The following is a 21322-nucleotide window of genomic DNA, read 5'->3' on the forward strand; positions in this document are numbered from 1 at the left end:
GTTTGGAGTGTGATTTTCCCCATGTCACCAAGGATCTACTCAGGGTACCTTACCACAGTTGAATAGGCCTGTAATGAGAGTATTGATGTGGTTCTAGTCCTGAAGCTTTGGAAAGAATCTATAATTCTGACAGTAAAAATGTTTGCTAAACAAATGATGGACATGCTTGTGAGAAGATGTTTGGAAGGCTTAACTGTAAAAATGTAAAAATGAGATGGTCAAAGAGCAATGGGGACAATTTTTGATAAGCTGTTGTGATTCCAATAGTACTTGACTATTACTCAGTAACTTGTTGTACAAATTGTCTCATAAACCTCACTCCATGCCTGCGTCTTTGAGCGGCCTTATTCTTTCCTTTTCTTTTGATGTTTTTGCATTTAATCCAATAAAAATTCTGAATTATACATTTTGGGTTTCACCACTGAGACTTTAACTTTCAGGAAAAATGATGTGTTTTGTCTTCTTGTGATGCCGATTGGAAAGTCAAGTAATCTATTTATTTTTTATATTATTTTTCCCATAGAGTGCCAAGAGTCTTCAAAGCAACAAGGATTCACGGATCCTGTGGACCAAAGATGATTTTTTACTGACCACTGGCTTTGATACGGTGAGAAAGTGTGAAGCCAACTTGTTATATTTGGTAGAGTGTTTGTCACTGTAAGAATTACAGAATCATTGCCTCTTTGTACAGTAAGTTGTATAAAACTTAAACCAAAAACACGAGACATCACAGGCAGAAATGTGTTTTTTTTCATGCATTTTTTAAAAACTATTATTCCACAATGTCGATCACACAAGAGGAAATGGTGATTGGCATGACCAAAACTATTTCAATTGTGTGCAATAAATTTGCAATCAGTTGCCGCCTTTGTTGTGTTAATATGCCGGTAAAGCAGCCGATTAAAAAAAAGACTGATTTGAGTTTGCTATGTGTTTGCCATTGAATTGGGTCCAGATGCCTATTTCCTGCAATTTATGATAACGTAGTGATAACTGTGATAAATCAGTGAAAAGTACTGCCGACTCCTTAAATCTGTTTCACATTAATTACATTCAGAGTCTAGCCAGAACCTCATAGATTTGACATGGAAATTCAGAAATTCCTCCACAAGTAGGGACTTAGTTGCTGTAGTAACAGCAAAATGACACATGTGCTTGGCAACATTGCTTTAGTGTAGAATACAATCAGTAATAAGCGCCAGTTGATTCCCCACTGGCATAAAGATACGTCGCAGACGAGTTGCACTCCTCTGTGAGAGTGACTGCAGTCAGTCTGAGTCAGACTCTGATTGTTTGGAGAGGTTACCTCCTACCCGATGACCTGTGCAATCATCCTGCAATCAAAATTGAAAATTAGCGTCATATAGCGCTGTAATATGTGAAAATTTCAAAAACACCTCTTAGGTTCATATGAAAAAAGTAACTTATTTGACCCTTTTTAGCGTGCTCTGTCTCTGTTCGGAGTACTCAGTGTCTTACTTTGTTGTTTGTTTAGATGCGTAGTCGTGAGGTGAGACTTTGGGACAGCAGGAAGCTGAGCTCTTCGCTCAGCTCTGTTTCGCTCGGCACTTCCAGTGGGTGAGTACAGCATCAGTTTGCGTCCATAACTGACTCACACAGCCATGACACTGACCTTCTCACTTTTAAGTGTTTGTCTGTGAGTGAGAGTGTACGAGGTCATGTGCAGTACAACGGTGTATCTGTGTGTGCATATCATGTATGTGGGCATATTAGTGTGTGGCTGGCACATATGCAATGATACATGGCCAGACAGGCATGTGGACCTCCCAGAGTCTTTACACTGTCCCTCCACATTCTTGCTATTTCCGGGAATGTCGCAGACAGATTCATGTACTGTCTCAGTGGAGCAAAGCGTGTGCACATGTGTGCTGATCACGCTCTCTCTACGACTGCTGCAAAAGGGTCAGGAAGCAGCAGCAGACACACTGACACTTCCTCCCCTCAGCTCGCTGCTTGTCATTTCTCCAGCCGCTCAGTTTATTTTCCCAAACACGGCTGCCGAGGACCAGAGGACAGCAGGAGCGTGGCTGGGCTCCAGAGAGGAGACAAGGGGAATAGAAGGATGGAGGAAGAAAGAGAAAAGAGGAGGTGGGAGTGAGGATTCCTTTGTTACATTGAGCTCATGCATTTTAGTGCTGTTATGAACAGGCTGGCCTTCCAAGTCATTCCACTCATAAAGTGACTGGACTTTGTCGGGTCATGCTGTAGTCTGTGGTGGATGAAGTAAATTTATTATCATTATTATTACTGCAAAAAGCATTTTTCTTGCCATCTGTGAAATGGCTACGGCAGGACAGATTCCACATTTGTTCTTCTGGCACAGCTATTCAGACTCGATGTCCACGTGTGGCTGGACCAGAAAGTGTGAAGCTTTATGGCCTAGTTTTTTATTAGACAAAACACTACCAGAGGGAAGCGGTCTCTGTGGAATGTCATAGTTTTTGTTTTCTTCCAGTGAATGAGAGGAGTTAACACAGCAAGGTCCCTAAGTACCAGCCTCTGCTCTCCCTCCCTCCCTCTGCCCTCGTGCTCGCCACTCGTCTCCATTTCCTCTATTTCCTCTTTCATTTGATTGAGACAGATAGTTGCATGTCTGAGTGCCTCTTCGCAATCATCCCATTGTTTGGTGCCTGTGCACTTTTCTTGGAATTTGGGGATACGTGATGCCACAGATGGCCAGTGTTTACTACCTGTTACCAAAACTGGTCATTTTTTTTTGTGAGATCCATGATACAAGCCCCCCCCCCCCGCTCACCCAAAAAACCGGAAAACCAGAACAACTCAAAGATAATGCACAAACAGCGTGAGGACGGTCACACTAATCTGAGGACAAGCTGTTAAACCTTCCGACTCTCGTCTTACTCAGCCAGTGTCTGTTTTTTTTTTATGAGCCTCCCCCATCCCTTCACCCCCCTTTTTTTTTAAACTGACAGAGAAACGGATCATCTTGCATTTATTAAATTCATTAGATTTAATTTGAGACAAGCCTTTTGGTTTCCTGGTTTTTGATAGTAGTTCAGTTTTAATGCTGTGATTTTTCCATTGGACCTAATTGCAAGGATTGGAGCTGTCCCATCCGCAGTATTTTGGATGTCCTGTATTAAATCACTTCAATCATGCTATCATATGCCGAGATGTGTGTCAGAGGGCTTTTACTCACAAGGCTACATCCCTTCCAGATGTCTACACACCAGCACTGATATAAAAGAACCAGACATTTAACCGAGAGACGAGACCTCGTCATTTACTGCTTTTCAATATTGCCTTCTCACTCTTACATAGCTTAAAAAATGATATACAATTTTTTCTCACGCCTTTTTCCTCTGAAAATACTCTAAGTTATTACTAGAAGATAACTGTTTGTACAGCCAAGTTTCCAGAAAAGAATGGCACTGAAAAAAATGTATAAGGATAACAAAGAAACCACAACTGCACCCACACAATTGCCAAACATTAGTATCGGGTTGTGCGCCTATCAGTGAGACTTCATGTTTATTAACTTCTCATGCTAGCTTATCCCCATTTTTCTCTTGATATTTTTCACTACCTTCACTCTTATTTTTTTTTAATGCATTTTTAACTACGGCCCTTGCCGGACTTTTGACCCAAGCTGCCGTTACAGGCCGAGTCTCCATTGTTGTTAGTTAATCTCTGCAGTGGGATACATCCAGAACAGTGTCAAAAACAAACAATGCTTCAGGAGTCAAATTGAGGGGAAAATGCAGTGATTACTTTCTATTCAGCCATATCCATGTAAGCACTAGCCAACCTCTTTATCAAACTAAACTACTCGACGTAGTCTGCAATCAGTATTTACTGATAATAGAAAGTGCTGGCTGGTTTCTGTTTAATGGCCGAGGTCAAAATGTTGCTGACTGCCTATTTGTCTCACTGTCGTTTTTTCTTTAACCTGTGTCTTATTTTGTAAGTGGTGGAAAAAGATTTTTGTTCTCATTTCAGACACTGTGTCCGTGTCTGTGTAATATTTTTAGCACGAGTGCTTAAATTAAACATCAATCAGCCTGTTAACGACAGGAACAAACTGTCTTTAACCTCCTTTTTTTCCCTCTACTTTTTGGGAATTTTTTTTGTTTTAACTGAGCATTGCATTAGTGTTTGACCAAGCAGGCAAAGACAAAATGCACTAATCAAAAGGAGATATTGTCTCAATTTTTCTCTGCACCTAATAGATTGAAAACAAGTGGCCAAGGAAACTCAAAGTCAAACATCCATAGAAGGGCACTTCCTCCTTGTCGTTTTAAGCCTGAGGTGCATATAAAGATGGATTTGTTCATGTTTTCCTGCCTGTTTTTAATTAAAACAGCTGCGGTAAACATGGTGTGTAATTGAAGCAGTGAGCTGGCTTGTATCAGGTTAGCTTTGCTTGTAGACAGCATTCAGTAGAACTGTTTTCTTTGGACTGTCACAACATAAAGAGGCCCAGGATCATGAGCCAGTAAAATAGAGTTGTGGGTGGAATATAATTTGGATGGAGAATAATGGGCTGGAAATGTTTATTTTTTGGTCGGGGTTGAAATGGAGAATGAAAAAAGTGAGGGAGAGAGGGGTGATGAGTCTGAGAGGAGCATTTTTGAACTATGCAAAGGTGGCTATTACTGCAAGCCTGTTTTCCATGCAAGCTGTAGAGCTGCACACCGAGAAACTGTGCGGGTCTGTGTGCACTGCTCCTTCCTCATATTCTTCCCCCTATAAACCAGAATTATAATAATGAGTTTAATTGGGTCTTTAAGCCATCTGCAATCAGTGAACTTTATAGCTGGGCACGATTGCTACCAGCTTGCTGTGTAAATGCTTGAGACGTCACGATAATTATGCATCCTCCCCCCACTTCAGCAGCTAAACATACTTTGACCACACTTACACGGCCACCTCTCGCTGATGTTTGCTTGCATACTAGCTTGTAATCGGGTCATAAAGATGACAGTCAGTTCTCCAGGGGTTACTCGGTTAGCATTCAGCTTGACAGAACTGCAGTCTCAGGAGAATTTCAGCCTGTGACCTCCTCTAACTGTTCTCGGTCCCTATCAGTGTTACCCTCCTCTCCTAACGGAGACAAACACCATACATTTGTATGCATGCTCATTTAGATCTTCTGTTATTTTGGTGTCTCTTAATGTCTGGCTAGAGGCTGATTTAAGTAGATCAGTGTGACCTGCTGGCCTGCCTGTTGATTGAGAAGGACATATGTTTGCCCCTGGAGAGCCAGCCTCACTGCTTTTACAACCTAGTCACAGGTTATACTAAGGACTTGCCCTCTGAGGCGAGCGCTGCTGACAGACTGTGCTGTTAAACGATGGAGAGAGGCTTTTGTTGTGGATGGATAGGAGTACCCCCAGTGCGCTGCCTGTACTCTCGCGCTCCTTATTGACTGTGTGGGTCGTGCCTGAGCGCAGGGCCCAGTCAGTAGGTGTATAATTGAGCCAAATTCCCTTTAATCAGATAGATTGAGAAGAGGCCTGTGCCCCATAAGAGAACGAGCCTTTTATACAGAACAGTCACTCCTTTCTCTCGCAGCGGCCCGGGCTCTCCAAAATCAGTCCCAGATGATGGCTTTCCTGTGGGTATTAGGTGCAGCTGCAGGGCCGTTTACCAAACCAGAGCGAAAAAAAAAATACCACTAAATGTTTGAATGATAGTCTGACCTTTCTCCATTCTAAGAGTTCACCTTCTAAGAAAAAAAAAAAATAGAGCTTTGCTGTTTGGATCCAGCTCAAACACAACTGTTTGAGGTGCAAGAAAAGGCAAAACTAAAGTCTTCTTCAGGTGATCTGCAGGGTCAAGGCTCACCAGTATGGCTGTGGGGGATGGTATAGGGTAAAGATGTGACCGCACGCGCTCTGTCAGCATTCTGACAGTTGAAACATGGCGTCTGAAATCTGTTAGCCATTTGGGGTTTCAGTTTGTGATTAAGTGGAGAAGGAGTTTGACCAGAAGAAGAGGATGAAAAAGGAGGAGGGAGCTTTGAAATCCCCTCTTTTCTTTTTTTTTTGTGAATATATCATTACTCTATGAGCCTTTATTGGCTGCATGTGTAAGTTCATATGCTAATCCTAAACTTCTTTTGCTCTTAGTTTGAGAAATTCCCCCTTGTGATTAACCAAAAGAGAAAAAAATGGTCTATAATTCCTGTCAAAAAATACAGCTGTTGTCCTTCAACGAATCCTTTCTTTATCCTTACCTGACCGCCTCCGAGACCTTCTGTCTATTACTATCTGTACCCCTTACTCATCTGCGTAACATCTACCTCTCCATTACGGATAGATGAAATGGAAACGGAGAGCCGGGTTTTTGAAGGTGCTCGTGTCTGGGCTTCTAATTTAGTATTTTTTCTTTTTAGAGCCAGACCTAATGGAGCTGCTCAGAAGCGGTAAAAGCAGATGGAAATATGTGAAGCGTTTGGCGGGGGATATTTAATATAATTCACAGAGGGTTTTGATTTCATCCCGCAGGTATGTGCTCAGCACTCCAGGGATCAGAAGGACCCTTTTGTGTGAACTCACCACAGAAGGAAAAATAAAAAGTCTCTCACTCCCACCTTAGACTGCCTCCTTTCACCCTCTTTCCCTCCTGTTTTCTTTCATGTACCTTTATATTTCTTTAGTTTCTTTTATACTTCGCATTAATGTAATGCAAATAAAAACCGAGATTACTAGTCATAGGAAGTCACTCTGCATTAAATTGCACTTGAGGATGTCTTAATGTTGTTAAGGTATTTAAACAAATGGTTTGGTACTAGAAGGCTGAAGCCTCCCCTCAATTTGTCTCACTTTTGAGACTCGAGACAGTGTCGGACTTCACTTTCAAGTCTTAACAAAAACAGCAGCAGAGTTGCACTTGCAGCTGTAGGTATTGTTTTTCTCCAGCATCTGGAAAATTGTCTTTCTTTTCCATTTATTGGAAATGCACTCACAATAACAGTTAGGATCTTTGCTGCTCACACTGCTCAGGACTATTTTAGCACTTGTTTCTTTGCTCTGTGGATTAGATATCCAGTAGCTGAGCATCTGACAAAGATGTGTGGAAGGCTGGGTTGACAGAAGCACCGGCCAAGATTGACAGCAAATGGATGTATTGTTAGGAGAGGAATAAATACACTGCTAGTATCAATGAAGGGAACTGTAATAATTTGATGGAGATCTTCTAAACTTAAGCAGCTAGTTCTATATGTATCATTTTTCCTTTATTCTTTGTTAGTCTTTTACCTGTGTTTTACCTATTTCCTTTACTGTGCTCTTTTTTAAAAAATCAGATTTGTCTACCATCTGTTAATGCCTTTGAAATTTGTGTTCTAGTTTAACCCCCTCTTTTTTTTGAGTTTTCTAAGACTCGTGATTGCGCCTTTCACGAGACTCAAGAACCGTCGTGCGGTACAGAGCTCCCGTTTTTAAAATCATGCCTTGGTTCTGGACGCCAGTCACCTCCTGGATAAATGCCACCTCTCTCTGCTGTGGTAAGAAGACCAATCTGAGTGATGGAGAGAAGTGTGTTTCTCATTAGTACATGGTTTCCTCTGCCTCGCACCCTGCCCACACCCACCCTGCAGGCTGGCCTCTAACTCCTGCCTCTGGGACTGCAGCCCGTCACTGTGCACCTAATAGTCTTGCAAAAAATAACGGAGGTAAGAAGGGAATGACAGACAGCTCAGGATATGGATGAACAAAGACATGCAGGAGTTGCGTCATGGCCACATAATTTATATGTTATGTGCGTTCTGTTACATGCACAGGGGAGATGAAAATAGATAAAGTTACACAGCCTGAGAAAAGAGCAGGATAAAATTTGTGGTACTTCTTATCTTTAGTTTAGTTAAAAGTTGATGAAGCATCTAACGCAATCCATAAATTTTGTTTAAATTTTAATAAAGTGTCACCTTTCAGCATTAATTCAAAGCTGTTTAGGTCCATGTTAATGAGTGTCTTCCTTTATAATTCTCGCTATACTTGACTGGGCTAAATATAAAAGCAACAAAGAACCAAAAAACACTTGTCCTCCATTGAGCTGTTTTGTCCAATAAGGTTTCTTGCGGCTGAGCAGATTAGATGTTTTTGTACAAATCTGAACTTGTCTGAAGCTGAAACTTGTCAACTAAACACTACAGTCATTGTTTTATTCATTTCAGCCAACGAAAATGTGTCAACCAAATACTGGAAGCCAGATATGATAGCCAACAGTGATGCCACAGCTGATCTCATAATATCTGAAATGGTGACGTTTCCCATGTGTAAATAGTCTGTATACTCTCTGCACAGCCATCATCCACATCTGGACCTTCAAAAAAACAGCCCAACTTTCCTTCCTTTTTTTAAAGTCTGTTTAAGTGAGTAGACTTTTCCTATCGTTTAATAGCGAGAGCAGGCTAGGTGGATTGTCTCCTCATTGTATTCTCTTTTATAGTCAGGTTTCCATGATAGAAACCAGCAATCTGCAGCCTGCCATTGGCAGGTCTGCTGCCTAAGAGGAGAACTCACAGAAAACAGAAGGAAATTCAATAAAAAAAATTTCCCTCTGTTTCTCGAGTTTTCTCGACGCTCTCTGATTGGCTGGTGGCAGGTGGGCCACATGTGCTCCTGGCTGATATCTCTCCCCATGTGGGCCCTATTTGTCTGCCCACAGCATGGAAACATGTCAGTGTCAGCGAGGCAGGAGTAATATGCCATGCATAGTTTAATAGGAAAAGTGCTGAAGCCTGTTGCTGCTCGCTGTCTGTGTGTGCGCAGTCTCATCTTTTAATTGTGTTTATTCACAGAGTCAGCCATGCATACATAAATGATGTTTACACGTATGCACATGTTGCTGAGTAGTAGGTGGACAACAGAGAGGAAAATAGCAGCGAAGAGTCTGAACACCATCACTGCCTGTCAGATTTCACTCGTCTCTATGGAAATGTTATGACAACAAAGCTGCTCTGCACCTGCGTGGCCCCTTTGTTTTCCTGTTCAGAGTTGTGTGTCTGCATCTGGGCAAGTGCACTTGGCCTAAGCAGATTAAAAAAAAAAAAATTCGTCAAGATGTAATTGGTGGTGGGAGAGCGGAGGAGGTGGTGGTGGCCAGGAAATAATTTCACCATTGTGCAAAGCATGCTGAAAGAAGAGAGGAGAAGAAAAGGTGGAGGACCCTCAGGGTCTGTGCACTCTTGAAGAAACCTCTGAAGACTTTCCTGCTTTAACACTGACTGAGAGTCCTCTGTTTGAGGCCAGCTAACATTATTTAAGCAAGGTCAATTAGTCAGCCAGCTATTGTATGCATGCTTTGTGTTAGACCGCAGAGGGAGAGGACTAAAAGGCTGGGGACTAGTGGGAGGTAGAGTCCTGTTTTGTGCCTTTTGTTCTCCATTTTTTTAACAAAAAAAATAAAAACAAAAATATTTTTCCTTCCCTGAGAAAAGTGGACTTTATCTTAATAGTTGGGTTTGTAGCTGTTTTTAATTTACAGAATGCTCAAACAGCCAATTTAAAATGGCAATCTGCTATTTTAATTGAACACCTACTGAATAATTGTGGAAACTGCTGGAATCATTGTTGCAAGCAACCAGACCTACATGGATGATTGTTACAGTGTGGTTTGCTTGCTTTGAGTCTGTAGAGTTTCTCATCCGTGTCATCCATTGAATCTCGTCTGTGTGCTGGGACACAGGGCGTTGTAATGGGGGGGGGCTGGTACTCTTCGAGTATACAGTGTTTTGCATGCATGCATGCATGTGTGTGTTGCACAGGTGTCTCTCACACAGCAGCCCAACCATGAGCTGGAGGAGCTGCATTCCTACTGGGAAGCTGGACTGGTCAACCAAAAACACACGTGTGGATTCACAAGCAGTGTGCCTTGCTGTCGTACACATACACAAGTCTAGACCCGTCTGCCATTTCTTTGCCTTTTTCATTGCATGCAGACCTTTTCCAAACAGCATTCATGATCACTCAGCAGGTTTTGACAGGTGGAGTGACATAAACGTAATCATCCATGCCTTTCTTCTGCTATGCATTCATGCACTACTTGGCCAATAAGATAAAACAGCTTGGATTGCACTTCCTCATTTTCCGTCTTTCTTTTATGTTTTTACTGCAGTTCAATTCAGACCAGTCACTACAACACGACTGCAGTGATGACATAATGTGCTGTCTCTTATACACATACAGTGTTGTGGAGAAGTATTTGCCCCCTTACCTGAGTGGGCGTATTTGTCACATTTAGCTGTTACAGATCGTCAAAGAGTTTTTAAATTATAATTTCGTTTGTTAAGGGGAGAAGATGTCCAAACCTACCTAAATTCAGACACAATGGAGCATTTTTAAGCATGAACGGTCTGCTTAAGTTCATGCCAAAGCATAACAATTGGATCTAAGTCTGGATTTGGACGAAATCACTCCAAAACCTCCTTTTCTTTTTTTTTTTAGCCATTCAGAGGCGGACTTGCTGGTGTTTTTCAGATCATGCTCCCAAGTCGTCTTAAACTTCAGGGCATTTACTGATAGCCTTACTTTCTCCTTCAGGATTTTCTGGTAGAGAACAGAATTCATGGTTCCATCAATGAGAAAGTTATCCAAGTCCTGAAGCAAAAAAACAGCCCCAGACCATCACACTACCACCACCATGTTTGACTGTTGGTGTGATATCCTTTTTATGAAATTAGCCCTTGAAATGTTAGTTTTATGCCAGATGTAACGAGTTTTGAACTTTCCAAAACTTAGACATTTGTCTCAGTCCATCAAGTACTTTCCCCAAATTCTCAGGGATCATAACAATATTTTTGGCAAATGTGAGACGAGCATTTGTTTTCTGTTCTATGGTCAGTTGTGGTTTTCTCTTTGGAACTATCCCATGGATGCCATTTTTGCTCAGTCTCTTTTTTATTGTTGACCTTAACTAAGGGAAGTGAGGCCTGCAGTTCTTTAGATATTGTCCTGGATTCTTTTGTCACCTCCCGGAAAGGTTCACCACTATTCCATTTTCTCCATTTGTGGATAAATGCTCTAACCATCATTCGCTGGACTATTAAAGCTTCAGAAATGGCTTTGTAACCATTTCCAGGCTGATAGACGTTTTTTGTTTGTTTCAACTGTAGTAGTGTGTTGCTTTTTGAGATATTTTAGCTTACTTCACTTCGTCTGACAAATTCTGTTTATTAAGTGATTTCTTAATTAAGGTAATTAAAGTTATCAGACCGAGGTCTGGCTAATGAACTTGAACTAAGCTTCCCAAAAGGTCAATCGTAGTTGATTTATAATTTAACAACTTGCAAGTTTGGATAGTTTTTTAATTGCAATCTATCTCTCATTAGCTTTTTTCTTTTATTTTCTCTCTCTTTAATCTCCAGGAAATCGTTCATGTAATGTGTTTATCAGCTGAAAGTCATTTTACAGCTGCTGTGCCCTCACAGTTTTGTACCCAAATGTTTACTGTATCCTGCTGTTTTTTCGTTTCCACTGGTTTTCTTAGCGTGACAGCTGGGTAGATTGGCTCTTGGAGTGATAGTAAAAGAGCAAATTCATTACAAAGCACGTTAGATAAAAACATTTGACCAAAAGACCAGCTTTTATAAAGAAGGAGGGGCCATTATTAGAAAAACTTTTAGGGACTGCTTGTTCTTTAGTGTCCATGGGGACAAAACTCGGGAGCTGCTGGGCCTTTCAGTCTAACCTACTTGGGTGGTGTTCCAGGGGAAGAAACCTTTCATTAGCACTGGACTGAAAAAAACAGACGGTTGATGGACAAACGGCGAGAGACATATATACACATACACACACTGATGAGGTGACTTGTATTATTCTTAACTGTTTTCCACACATCCTGGCCATCATGGTCCATCCACGGTCCACTGCTGATGTGAAGCTGCGGGGATCCACAGCTGACAGGCTGTGCACTGTCTTCACTCATCTGCACTCTAACTACTGTGCAAACTAACACTGAGTGCTTACAGTGCTCCTAGCCATGTCTTCTAAACTTTTCTGCACATTTACCAATAACAGCAAACTTTTGTCAGTTGCACTCGTTTTAAACTGAGGTTTTTGATTGACATATCTTATGAGATATCTTTACAAATGACAATGCTGCTATGCTCAGTGTTTGTTTCTGGAAGAGCTTATGCTTCCTTGTTACTTACAGTAGTATCTCTCTTCTATCTACCTGAAGGGGATTGCTAGTGGACATTATGCCGGAAGGCGGGCTTAATAGCTGTTCTAGGAAAAAATCGAAAAAACAGCTTGAGGAAGTTCAAATCCTTACTGGGGCCTCACCTGTACACACCTGGCCAGTCAATGTGTAAAATGACTGTAACCGGGAATCGAGTTGACTGAAAAATATTTGTCAGATGCTGCATTCTGCTTTTACTGTGGGGACAGGTAGTCTCAAATATTCTTAGATGACCTGACAAGTATTTTGAAATTTCCTAGTGCCTTAAAGGTCAGTCCTTCTTATTCTGCCAAAGCTTTATCATCTATGATCAACACTGATTTCTTAGAAAAACTGAGTCACTATTTAGTCCTCAAATTCCTCTACCTAGTGTTTCAAGGCACATCTGAAACAAAGATTTATGGCACACTAGATCTAGGATCATTCTTAACTTAACTTGTGTATCTCTACACCGTCGCTTGTGTATGCCAGATCTGGCATGTTTGTGTTATTAACATGCACTCTCTCTTTTAAATAAATAAATGAAAGAAATAGAAAAAACAGAGAGAGAGAAAAAAAAACATGCACACTGACTGCTGAGATGGAGTTGGCATTGCCTGCTCTGCTCCAAACCTTTAGTGGGTTTGTTTAAATTATATCCCTTACGAGGGAAAATATGTAGTGGTTGAACTAGAGGACCCCCCCTTCTTCCAGATTTCTGTCTGCTGTCGTTTACTTTTTTCAGTAGCACACCATCCGTCTTCCAGACCCTCTTCAGAGTCTTCTGTTCTTTCTCTTAATGGCTTCCTCTTGCTCGCAGTATTCATCTCATATTTTTATTAAATTGTTTCCCTCTTTGGTCTAATCATATTCATAAAGTCCTGATTTGTCTATTCATTGCCTCTCACTTCTCTATCTCAACTCTCTAGTTTTGTGTCTTTAAAGCCGCCTTCCCTCAGTCCTTGCCCTCCCCTCTCATCCTCCCCACAGTTATGCTATTTTCTACTGTGCGTGGTGGATACATTTAGCTTGTGGTTGTTCGGGAAGTAATGGCTACATCAATTGCGGAGGGAGGGGGGGCTCTGCTGCATCGCTACCTTCTCTTAGCCACAGCCGAGTCTCTGCAGGCTGATGCAGACTTTCCACTAGGGTGAACCCATCGACTTGGGGTGCCTACTGGGGCTCTCTGCCGCCACGGACACGCCCCCAGGCCACAGCCCGGGCTGGCAGGCACCCACAGAGGCACGCGGCGTCAGCCTGCCTAGCGGACGTCCTTGTTTGTGTTTGTCTTGTGTGGTGGTGAGTTTCTCACTGTGCTGCAGTGACCGTAGCACCACCCAGCTGCCTCATACCAGGATATGTCCCTGCACACCCTGGTCAGGCCCTGTGGGCCGTAAGTAGCCTTTTCCTACTCGAACTACACAGAGGTTGACTGTAACTCTTGGTACACATCCTGAAGTAATGAATGGCTCTACTCAAGACACGATACTGGTGGTTTTTATGTTTTTACTCATTTACACCCTACCTTAAGCCATTTTTTATTTTCTTGGGCTCCCTTTCTTCTTTGGCTTACATAGCATCCTAATGCTAGAGTGACGCTAGGAGAAACAGTGGTTGGAGTCCACAACACAACCAAAATTGTTCTAATCATGAACAGTGAACCTAACGTCTTGTTGCCTTTTGAAATGATGGATGGAAATCTGATCTGTGACACTCCACAGTTAGTTGCCATCAGTTGCTGTTTTATTGTCACATAAAGGTGCATCAGAGACGAGTTGGGCTCATCGACACAGACCGACTCTGATTGCAACCTGTTGTAAATCTGTATGTTTAAAAATTAGATGGCAGTTGTTTGCAGGTTTTTACCAACCTGTCTGAGAGTGATTGTATTCAGACTGAGCTGCTGTCTGACTTTTACTCTACTATGACTGAATTTGATCTGTCTTTGATTTACCTTATTTTGGGGAATTTTCACTGGGTATTGTTGATGTTCATATAGGAATAGCCTGAATTTAAAATGTATTACTCTATATTTTATACTGATTGTATTTTGAACTTTAAATAATCATAATCAGTGTTGTGTTATGTCTGTCATCAATTAGCACAGCCTACCTTCTCAATAAATATGTTTTATGCATGCTGCATATGAATGTCAGCAGTTTTCCCAGTTTGATTTGATCTGTAAAAAATTGCAAATAAGAAAAATCAGTACGTATAAACAGGCTTGTAACATCATGACTCCAAATATATAAAAGGGTGTCTTTGTGTGTGTTTATCCTTGTTAAATCCAGAGTACTTAGGATATATAAACTCCTAATTGCCAGATAATAATCTACAAAATGCCTCATCCTGGTCTGCTATTCCTTCACCATGTCACTGCTAATCAGCACCCTGACACCTGTGACTGTCCAGACCCCTGCTGCAGACAGAATTAGCAGATCAACATTTTTGAGTGTAATGACCCACTCCGATTTACCCCCCTTAATCTGAGTGTTGTTAGTCATTAAGAACAAACAGGTGTTTGTTGCCTGGAAGCTGATGAACCATGCAAGGGTCAGAGTTCAGGTGGCCCCCGCCCTGTAGCGACAGGATCATTTGAGATAGCCATTATGTTCTGCCAGTGAGCGTTTGTGTTTGGACTGGAAGTGGATGTGTGTTTGGAGCAGATGGAATTAGTGTGACTAATATGGATTACTGAAATCGGCCTTTGCGCCAGAAAACATTAGGGAGGCACACTCCACATGGTAAGATCGTACACATGCGCAGACAGTTTGAGCTGTAATTGTTTAACAAATTTCTAAGTGGTTACCAGAATAAAACCGTTGTATGAATATATGGTTATATGTGGTTTTTAGTCTAAAGTGATTTGAGTGGTTAGTAAGTATGCCAGTCTGTTCCAATCCACCCTAACCGGCATCCTCAAAAACAATATGTTCAGAGAAGTTTTGTGCAATATTTCCAAAGTTCTTCATGAAATGTTAAAAAATAAATAAATACTTGCTTCATTTAATCCACTTAACATTTAGGGAGGGACTCCATACTTTAAGAGCTACATACTTTAAATCATTGTGTGTGACACAGAGTCGGTGAGTGCTTATAGTGTTGAGAAGGATTACAGCACATAATGTGTGACTGTCGTCACCCTAAATATATGTTTAAACACACACACATATTGCTGAAATAACTTTAATCTGTTGGTAATTACTTATACCAAACATTCGAATGCCAGTCATTATTTTCCCTTAATGAACTTTAACTTTTCTTTTCACTCCCTTGTGCGGATAATATGCCCACCCACATTTCAGCACAGCTCGGCTCAGTTTGAGATTACACAGGAGCTTCAGCTACAAACAATGTGGAATCTGCAGATGTGTATACATAGCACGGCTGTGATGCAAGTAAAGTTTGAAAGTTACACAGGATGTGTACACAGCAGCTTTTGATGAATGTCTGCTGGTGTCACAAGGTTATATATCAGTGACTCGAACGCTTGACCCCGAGACTTTTGGAGATTTTGATGCCTGTCACTGTGCTTCTCTTTGTCATTGTGTTTTTATAGTGCAGGTATTGATACGAATATTAAATGTTAAGATAAATGTTTATGCATATCTGGGAACTAATGATATGAGCAAGGGGGGAAGAAAGTAGAAGATGTTTTGCAAGTCAAACCACACACTGTTTGTGCTCCATCCTTTTTGTCCTGTTGAAAGGAGAAATGTGTAAATACATGAGAAATTGTGTGCTGTCCTAATTTAATTGTTGATTTGGGGGATTTGGGTTGTAATTTTGGTTCTGTATACGTCAAATAACTCCCAGGCTCAGTCCAAAATCAGTTCCATGCATGCTGCAGATGTCTCACATGGCTCCTATTAAATATTTACGTTGTGATTTAAAAGCTTTAAATTCGTTTTTATGGTATTTTGGCCAATTTTCCCAATATTTAGCCACATGTGCAGTTTGTGGGGACTGTGAGTATGTTTGACGTAGCAAATGCTTACTTGACCTGCACTTAACTCTTTAGTTTAAAAGAAAAAAGTCACATCACAAACAATTGTTAAATTACTACTTCAGCCTCATCTGACGTTTAAATCGTTTTTGTTTGTACCATATGTTTCTTATGCTCAGTCAGTGAAGCTGTACTTATCTCGTGAAACACACAAGTACATTTTTTTTAAATCACCACTGCGGATTTGGCCAAACGGGCAGAAGATCCTCTCCCGCTGGTGACCCCCACCTTCACCACGATGCATTTTTTGCCTCCTTTTTGTGACTAAATGAGAGTTGCAGTAACTTTGTGCGATCTTAGAAACAAGAGTCTCTTTGCAATATGTGAATCTTATCTTGAGAGACTGAACACTGATTTTTCTTCTTCTTTTCTTTTTTCCCCCTTTTTTGTGGTTGTTTGTAAGTAATACTCACTCTACTCTCAGTTTAAGAGCTAAGTGCTTTGTAAGAGTATTAACAGCACAACAGACAATTCAACTAAATAAATAACCAAGAGGGCCATTTAATGTCACTCGCCTTGTCAGATTTCAGCTGTCAGTATTGAGGCACTGGAGTTTTGGACTATGCTGGCTCTGTGAACATCTGTGCTTAGACCTTCATCATTTTTCATCACAGCTTTTCTTAAATGGGGCATGTGAGGTTAGTAACCTTACTAAGGTCCAGCTTGAGAACTCGTGCTATTAATTAATTAGAGCTTAGTGCCATGATGGTTATAGCTAGTTATATTTTTAACAAAGGGAGGCCCGAAAAACTGTTTCCTTGCATGAGTTTCATCTACAGTAATTGAATTTAGTGTTTACAACTATTTAAGACCTCCTGCACCCTTTTCACCCTCTATGACCTCCTCACCATCTGCTACAACCTCTTCTCATTAATACCATATTACTCATTTGCTTATGTTTTTTTAAATAAATAAAATCCCCCCCAGCCTCCATCCCTCCATTCCTTTCAAATGAGAACCACACTTGGGTTGCTTTCCAAGGGTGACAGGCGGTACTTTTTAGGTGCTCCCTGCTGACTGTTGGACACAGAGACATACACATGCACACACTCAACACCTCCACAACTTCAGCTCCTCATACCTCGCATCAGTCGATTTCCAAAGACGGATACACTTATCAGTGCTTATGGCCTTGCTTGGACTCAGCCAGAAACAGCAGACCCCCTCCCCTCGCGTTTCATCAGTGCTCCACCTCTTTAATTTCCTCTAATTCTTTCCATCCTCTGCTTTTTATATTGCAGCACTCGTTGGCTCATCACTCCTCATTTCTGGTTTTCTCATTTCTGTTTAGATTTTTCTTCAAGTCTTTAGACACCTTGCTAGCTTGTGAAAAACCACACAGAAATCTGGTCTGCCAAACGCCATAGCGGCATAAAAAATGCCTGAATGAAGCAATAATGAAGAAAATTAATAATGGAAAAGTTTATTTCATTTCACACTTGTCACAACAAAGTGCATAGTTGAGTTGAGAACTTTTCGATTGAACAGCACCACCAGCAGCTGCTTGCTATTGTTTGGGGAACATAGATTTTTCCCTCTTTTATGCTCACATGACTGACATCTGAGGTCAAACAAACATGTGAATGTGAAAAAGTACTATTCTTTCCATAACTGATAAACTGACAAATTAAGAGTTAAAATGCTTGCAAGCAAATATACATCTGGGGGCACCAAGACATGAACGCAGCCCCAGGGTACCCCAGGGTATTGCTATATGTAAACCCATATTTAAACACATTTAGAGCCCCCGTTTGCCTCTGTTGTACATTAACTGCCAGCTTGCATTGTCCATCCACTGTAGAAATGATATGGAGGATCAGTGAGCGCTCTCCTATGAGGCCAGGATGAGGGCGAGACGATGACTGAAAGAGACACAAATGACAAGCCTAGCATGGAAAGAAATATCTGTACTCGGGAAATCAGGCTGCCATTTGTTTTTATTTCTAATAATTCACCGAACTGCACGTGAAATGAATCGCATGTGTGCCTGCTGATGTATTTTGCCAAGAACTAACCAAAGTCAAATTCTTCCTTTGCTTTCTTTTCCTGTTTTTCTTTCTTTCTGACTTTCCCTTCTTTCTCTCCTCATTGCTTTTTTGTCAGAGCAGCAGCTAGACCATCTGCTGGCACAGGCATACAGTAGTATGGCATGAGAGGAACCAGTGGCACACCAGCCTTCATCTGTTATTAGTCCTTTTCAGGAAGATTTAGAGGAGGGGAATGTGGAATGTGGGGCAGGAGAAGAAGCGTGCAGAGAGCCAAAAAACTAGAGCTGGAGAACCTGGATCCAAAAACAAAGTGGTCGTGTGTTTTCCCTGCTCAGCTTTTCTTTTCCCCCTCTGCTCTTTTACTCTCTTCTGCCACAATTTTATTTTGTACCACACACCAACATCACAAGGAACGAAATACAGCTCAGCAATACTCCGAATCTCTCTCCTCTGATAATGAAAAAACACAGTTTGTGTGTGCTGATGAACATTACTAAAGCAGTAACCTTTGCACCAGTATAGATGTTCTTATACTGAAGATATCAGTCAGCTATTTATCTGCTTTTTCTTTGCTGTTTATAATAGGCTGAATGCTTCATCTTATGATTTTTGTCAATAATTTCATTTCCTCAACTGCTGACTGTAAATAATCTAGACTGATGTCCGAGAGATGGTTTGAGGTTACTGGGAGGTCAGATGTGTCGTGTGGGCAGTGGGGATATTTGGAAAATTGAAAACTGAGCGGCAGAGAGAGAGGAGAGAAACGACCGAAAAGGTCAATTGAATTAAAGATTGTAAAGTGCCGAGGGAAGGCAAATGCTGCCTGCAGCCACATGTTCCACCTCTTCCTATTTACTTACATATCCTATTCTCAAATCTTGAGTAACTGCAGCTTGCACATATACAGTAATAATTATTCGTATAAAAGACGGTAAGTCCCTTTACACCTTAAAAAAAATGTGTGTCTATAGCAGTTTGGATAAATATTGAAAACCTCAAAAAAACATGGTGGCTAAAACTGCTTCAGAAGGACAAAAAAACCCAAAAACAGTTAAAACCCACTAACCTCTAGGTTCCTGCATTATTTCCTCTGTTTTTTTCCACCAGGAAGTTTGTGCCATCTGAGCAAATTGATATAATAGTGCCTGCATGACAGGAGTGGTGCTGTTTTATGTGTTTGTGTTGTTAGCGTGGGACCTTGCACAACCGCTCACAGCTATGGGCCAGTGTGCTTTTGTTTGTGGGTGTGGGGGTGTGTGCTTGCATCCTGCATCAATCCCCATACCAACATCCTACCTATAAAACACATGGGTGGGCAGTTCTGTTTATTGTACGGGTTAGCAAACAACGCTTACTTATTTAGTGAGTCAGTCATAATGGTTAAATCCATTTATTACCTTCCTCTGCCTGTTTTCAATCATAATCTTTATTTCCATTTTGCCTTCAGCACACTGGTGGCAAGGAAGAATTCCAAGACCTCTCGTGCACTGAAAGACGACATTAAACAGTTATAAACGTTTGTTTTGGGTAGTGGATTATGGCTGGATTCAGCAGACAGAATTCAATAGTTTGTAGAAGGGGTTGCACGGTCAATGTTTCTCCACTTACCATCCGATACAGATACCCTGGTTTGAGATATCTGCCACTACTCGGTACCAATCCGATAATGGTGTCATATGAAGAGGCTATAATTCCCATTATGAGGAAGAGAATGGGAATCATTGTTTTATGTTCAAGGAAACATCAGGCTCGGCTTAAACATTACCTTGCAAGATAAAATGTAGGGAAGCAAAAACCTTCGAACATGAATGTGCTTAACTGGTATTTGGGTGGCTAAAGATAAAGAATGAACAGGAACTAAATTTATTAAGTTAAAAAACACAGGATTCACCTTATTACCGAAACTAGTTTTTAACCCAAAGACATAACAGAGAGAGCTTCTTCAAACGTCTGACCTTGAAGTCAGTTTATCTCTAAATGGTAAATGGACTCAGAGTTTAGTATCTTGTTCAGCGATGCTTTGACATGTAGACTAGAGTGAAAGATCTCAAAGATATTGCCAAAACTGAATGATGAAAAACATATTTTTCCAGATCAGTTTGAAGTAGTTGATGTCTGCTGAAATTGGTAACAAAGAGGGTTCTGCACAAAAAAACTCCTTGCAGTCGCCTTGTTCGTTGCCAGAACGCTGTACTAGGAATGTACAGTATTCACCGACTTGACTCGCAAACACACACCAAGCTGTACTGAAACTTGAAAATGTGAAATATAAACCAGTAAGGTTGTGCCTTACTCTGAGCGCAACCTTTACTTTGAGGATGAATGATCTCTTCTATGTGACTGATTTCACCTAGCAACAGCCCGCAACCACTCACCAACAGGTTGTGACCAGTGTTTGTTATAGGGGTCTCTGATAGGTCTCTTGGTCTGTGTGACTGAGCCTGAACATACATAATATGTCTGTGATCACCAGCCATTTTATTAGGTACGTCTTAATACTGGGTTTTACTGCCTTTTGCCTTTAGAACTGCATTAAATCTTTTGTGCCATCGATTCACTATGTTGCCATCTATATTGCTCTGTTCTTACATTATAGCATAGCTTTCCTGTTCCACTTATTCCCAATGGTGCTCTATGGGTTTAAGTATAGTGAACGTACTGTCATGTTCAAGACCATTCTGACATAATATGAGCTTTGTGACGTGGTTCTTTATCCTGCTGGAAGTAGAGGATGGAAATGGTGTTCATAAAGGGATGGTGGTGATTAATACTACTTAATAATCAAAAAGCTAATAATAATAATACTTGGATTACTGATGCTCAAAGTGTGATTAAAAATTCTCCACACCAAGCTGCACCTGAAGTGCTGATCCAGTTACATTTTGAGGTGCTTATGCAAAATCCTCTCTCTGAATATTACAGCAGAGACACCTGGAGCTAGGTGACCATTTTCAAATCTTCCAATTTCCTCTTCTTAGATGACAGGAGTGGCACTTTGTGTTGTTTATATTGCTGTAGCCACTCTACTTTTGTTCAGACTGAACAAAAGTGTGATCATACAACAAACGGAGCTTCTTTTAATTTAATAATACTAGTGGCTAGGAATATGATTGGTGAATGACAATGGCAACAAAAAGTTGGTAGGCACACGCTAAGTGTTGTTTGCCAATAAGGTGGCAGA

The 21322-nt window shown here is 41.0% G+C and overlaps 1 protein-coding gene across 2 annotated transcripts in view; it reads left to right on the forward strand.

The window, feature by feature from the left end:
- Window positions 1-21322, forward strand: part of LOC116321429 (mitochondrial import inner membrane translocase subunit TIM16-like) — a 112610-nt gene that overhangs the window by 34918 nt on the left and 56370 nt on the right. For both annotated transcript variants that reach the window (XM_031741276.2, XM_031741278.2), the window contains exons 8-9: window positions 524-607; window positions 1496-1578. In XM_031741276.2, the coding sequence (XP_031597136.1) occupies window positions 524-607; window positions 1496-1578 (167 nt within the window). The remainder of the gene's footprint in view (window positions 1-523; window positions 608-1495; window positions 1579-21322) is intronic.

The sequence above is a fragment of the Oreochromis aureus genome, linkage group 4 (genome assembly GCF_013358895.1).
Source record: "Oreochromis aureus strain Israel breed Guangdong linkage group 4, ZZ_aureus, whole genome shotgun sequence".
In the NCBI taxonomy this organism is placed as follows: Eukaryota; Metazoa; Chordata; class Actinopteri; order Cichliformes; family Cichlidae; genus Oreochromis; species Oreochromis aureus.